The 1,228-nt window shown below is 62.7% G+C and overlaps 1 protein-coding gene across 3 annotated transcripts in view; it reads right to left on the reverse strand.

The window, feature by feature from the left end:
• Positions 1-1,228, reverse strand: part of LOC113212388 (cuticle protein 16.5-like) — a 9,236-nt gene continuing 8,008 nt past the window's right edge. The window contains exons 2-3 of one of the 3 annotated variants that reach the window (XM_052271680.1): positions 524-756; positions 1-484 (exon numbers count right to left, since the gene is read on the reverse strand). In XM_052271680.1, coding sequence (XP_052127640.1) covers positions 91-484; positions 524-756 — 627 coding nt within the window. In that variant the 3' untranslated portion in view covers positions 1-90. Of the gene's footprint in view, positions 757-1,013; positions 1,080-1,228 lie in introns of those variants that run through there. The other 2 variants (XM_052271678.1, XM_052271679.1) reach the window with 2 other exon arrangements.

The raw sequence follows: 1,228 nt of genomic DNA on the forward strand, positions 1-1,228 counted from the left end.
TTATCGGCAATAATTTAATTTATTGAGCTAGGGCATCGAAAAAAAATATAGGAACTTTTTTCGCATCAGTCGCGACACAGCAGGTTTGACTTAGTGCAGGTAGGTGGTGTGGGCAAGGGGGGCGGCGGCGTACGCGCTGGTGTAGGCGGGGGCGGCGTAGCCGTAGCTCTTGATGACGGGGGCGGCAGCGGCGTAGGTGGAGTAGGCGGGGGCGGCCGCGTAGGTGGAGTACGCGGGGGCAGCGGCGTAGGTGGCGACGGGGGCGGCGTAGCTCTTGATGATGGGAGCGGGGGCGGCGTAGCTGTAGCTCTTCACAACGGGGGCGGCCGCGGCGTAGGTGGTGTAGGCGGGGGCGGCAGCGTAGGTGGCAACGGGGGCAACAGCCACAGCGGAGCGGGACACCTTGTAGGTGTTCTGGTAGGAGGTGGCGACGGGGGCGATGGTCTTAACCACGGGGGCGGCGTGGACCACGGGGGCGGAGTAGGCCACAGCGGGGGCGGCGTGGACCACAGGGGCGGAGTAGGCCACAGCGGGGGCGGCGTGCACCACGGGGGAGGAGTAGGCGACGGCAGGGGCGTGGTGGACCACGGGGGAGGAGTAGGCCACGGCGGGGGCGGCGTGGACCACAGGGGAGGAGTAGGCCAGCTGGGCGCCGTGGACGGTGGAGGTGGAGTGGCTGGAGTACGCCACAGGGGCCACTGCGGGGCTACCCAGGAAGCCAGCCGAGACGGCGGCGAAGAAGAGGGGGAGGGCGATCTGCAACACAACAACAATGTCAAACATTGGGTCCGCCAGGAGGACACACTCTCAGCTCGTGCACTGTTAATTTCCTGCGAAGTATTTTGCTACTTTGTAACTACGAAGCATTTACTTCGCAACTACAAAGTGATGCTTTGTAATTGCGAAGTAAATGCTTCGTCGTTACAAAGGGGAAAAATACTTCGCAGCTCTGCAAAGCGAATAATGCTTTGTAGGAATTTAACAGTGTGGGCTGCTGTATCTGTGGTACTCACGAGGGAGTTCATGTTGGCTGGTATCGGCTGCTGGATGCGACTGATGCCTCCTCCAAAACCGCAGACTATTTTATACGGACCTCGGTTTGCGGGCCGGTGGGGGCCCGTCCGTGCGGTGGGCCGCGCCCCCGCGCCCCACCCCAGACACACCTCCAGGACCGCCCCACTGGGCCCCTCTCCTCCACCAGTGCCCCTTGAGCCCCCCTCTCCCTCTT

The sequence above is a fragment of the Frankliniella occidentalis genome, unplaced genomic scaffold (assembly GCF_000697945.3).
Source record: "Frankliniella occidentalis isolate FOCC.00 unplaced genomic scaffold, Focc_3.1 Scaffold169, whole genome shotgun sequence".
In the NCBI taxonomy this organism is placed as follows: Eukaryota; Metazoa; Arthropoda; class Insecta; order Thysanoptera; family Thripidae; genus Frankliniella; species Frankliniella occidentalis.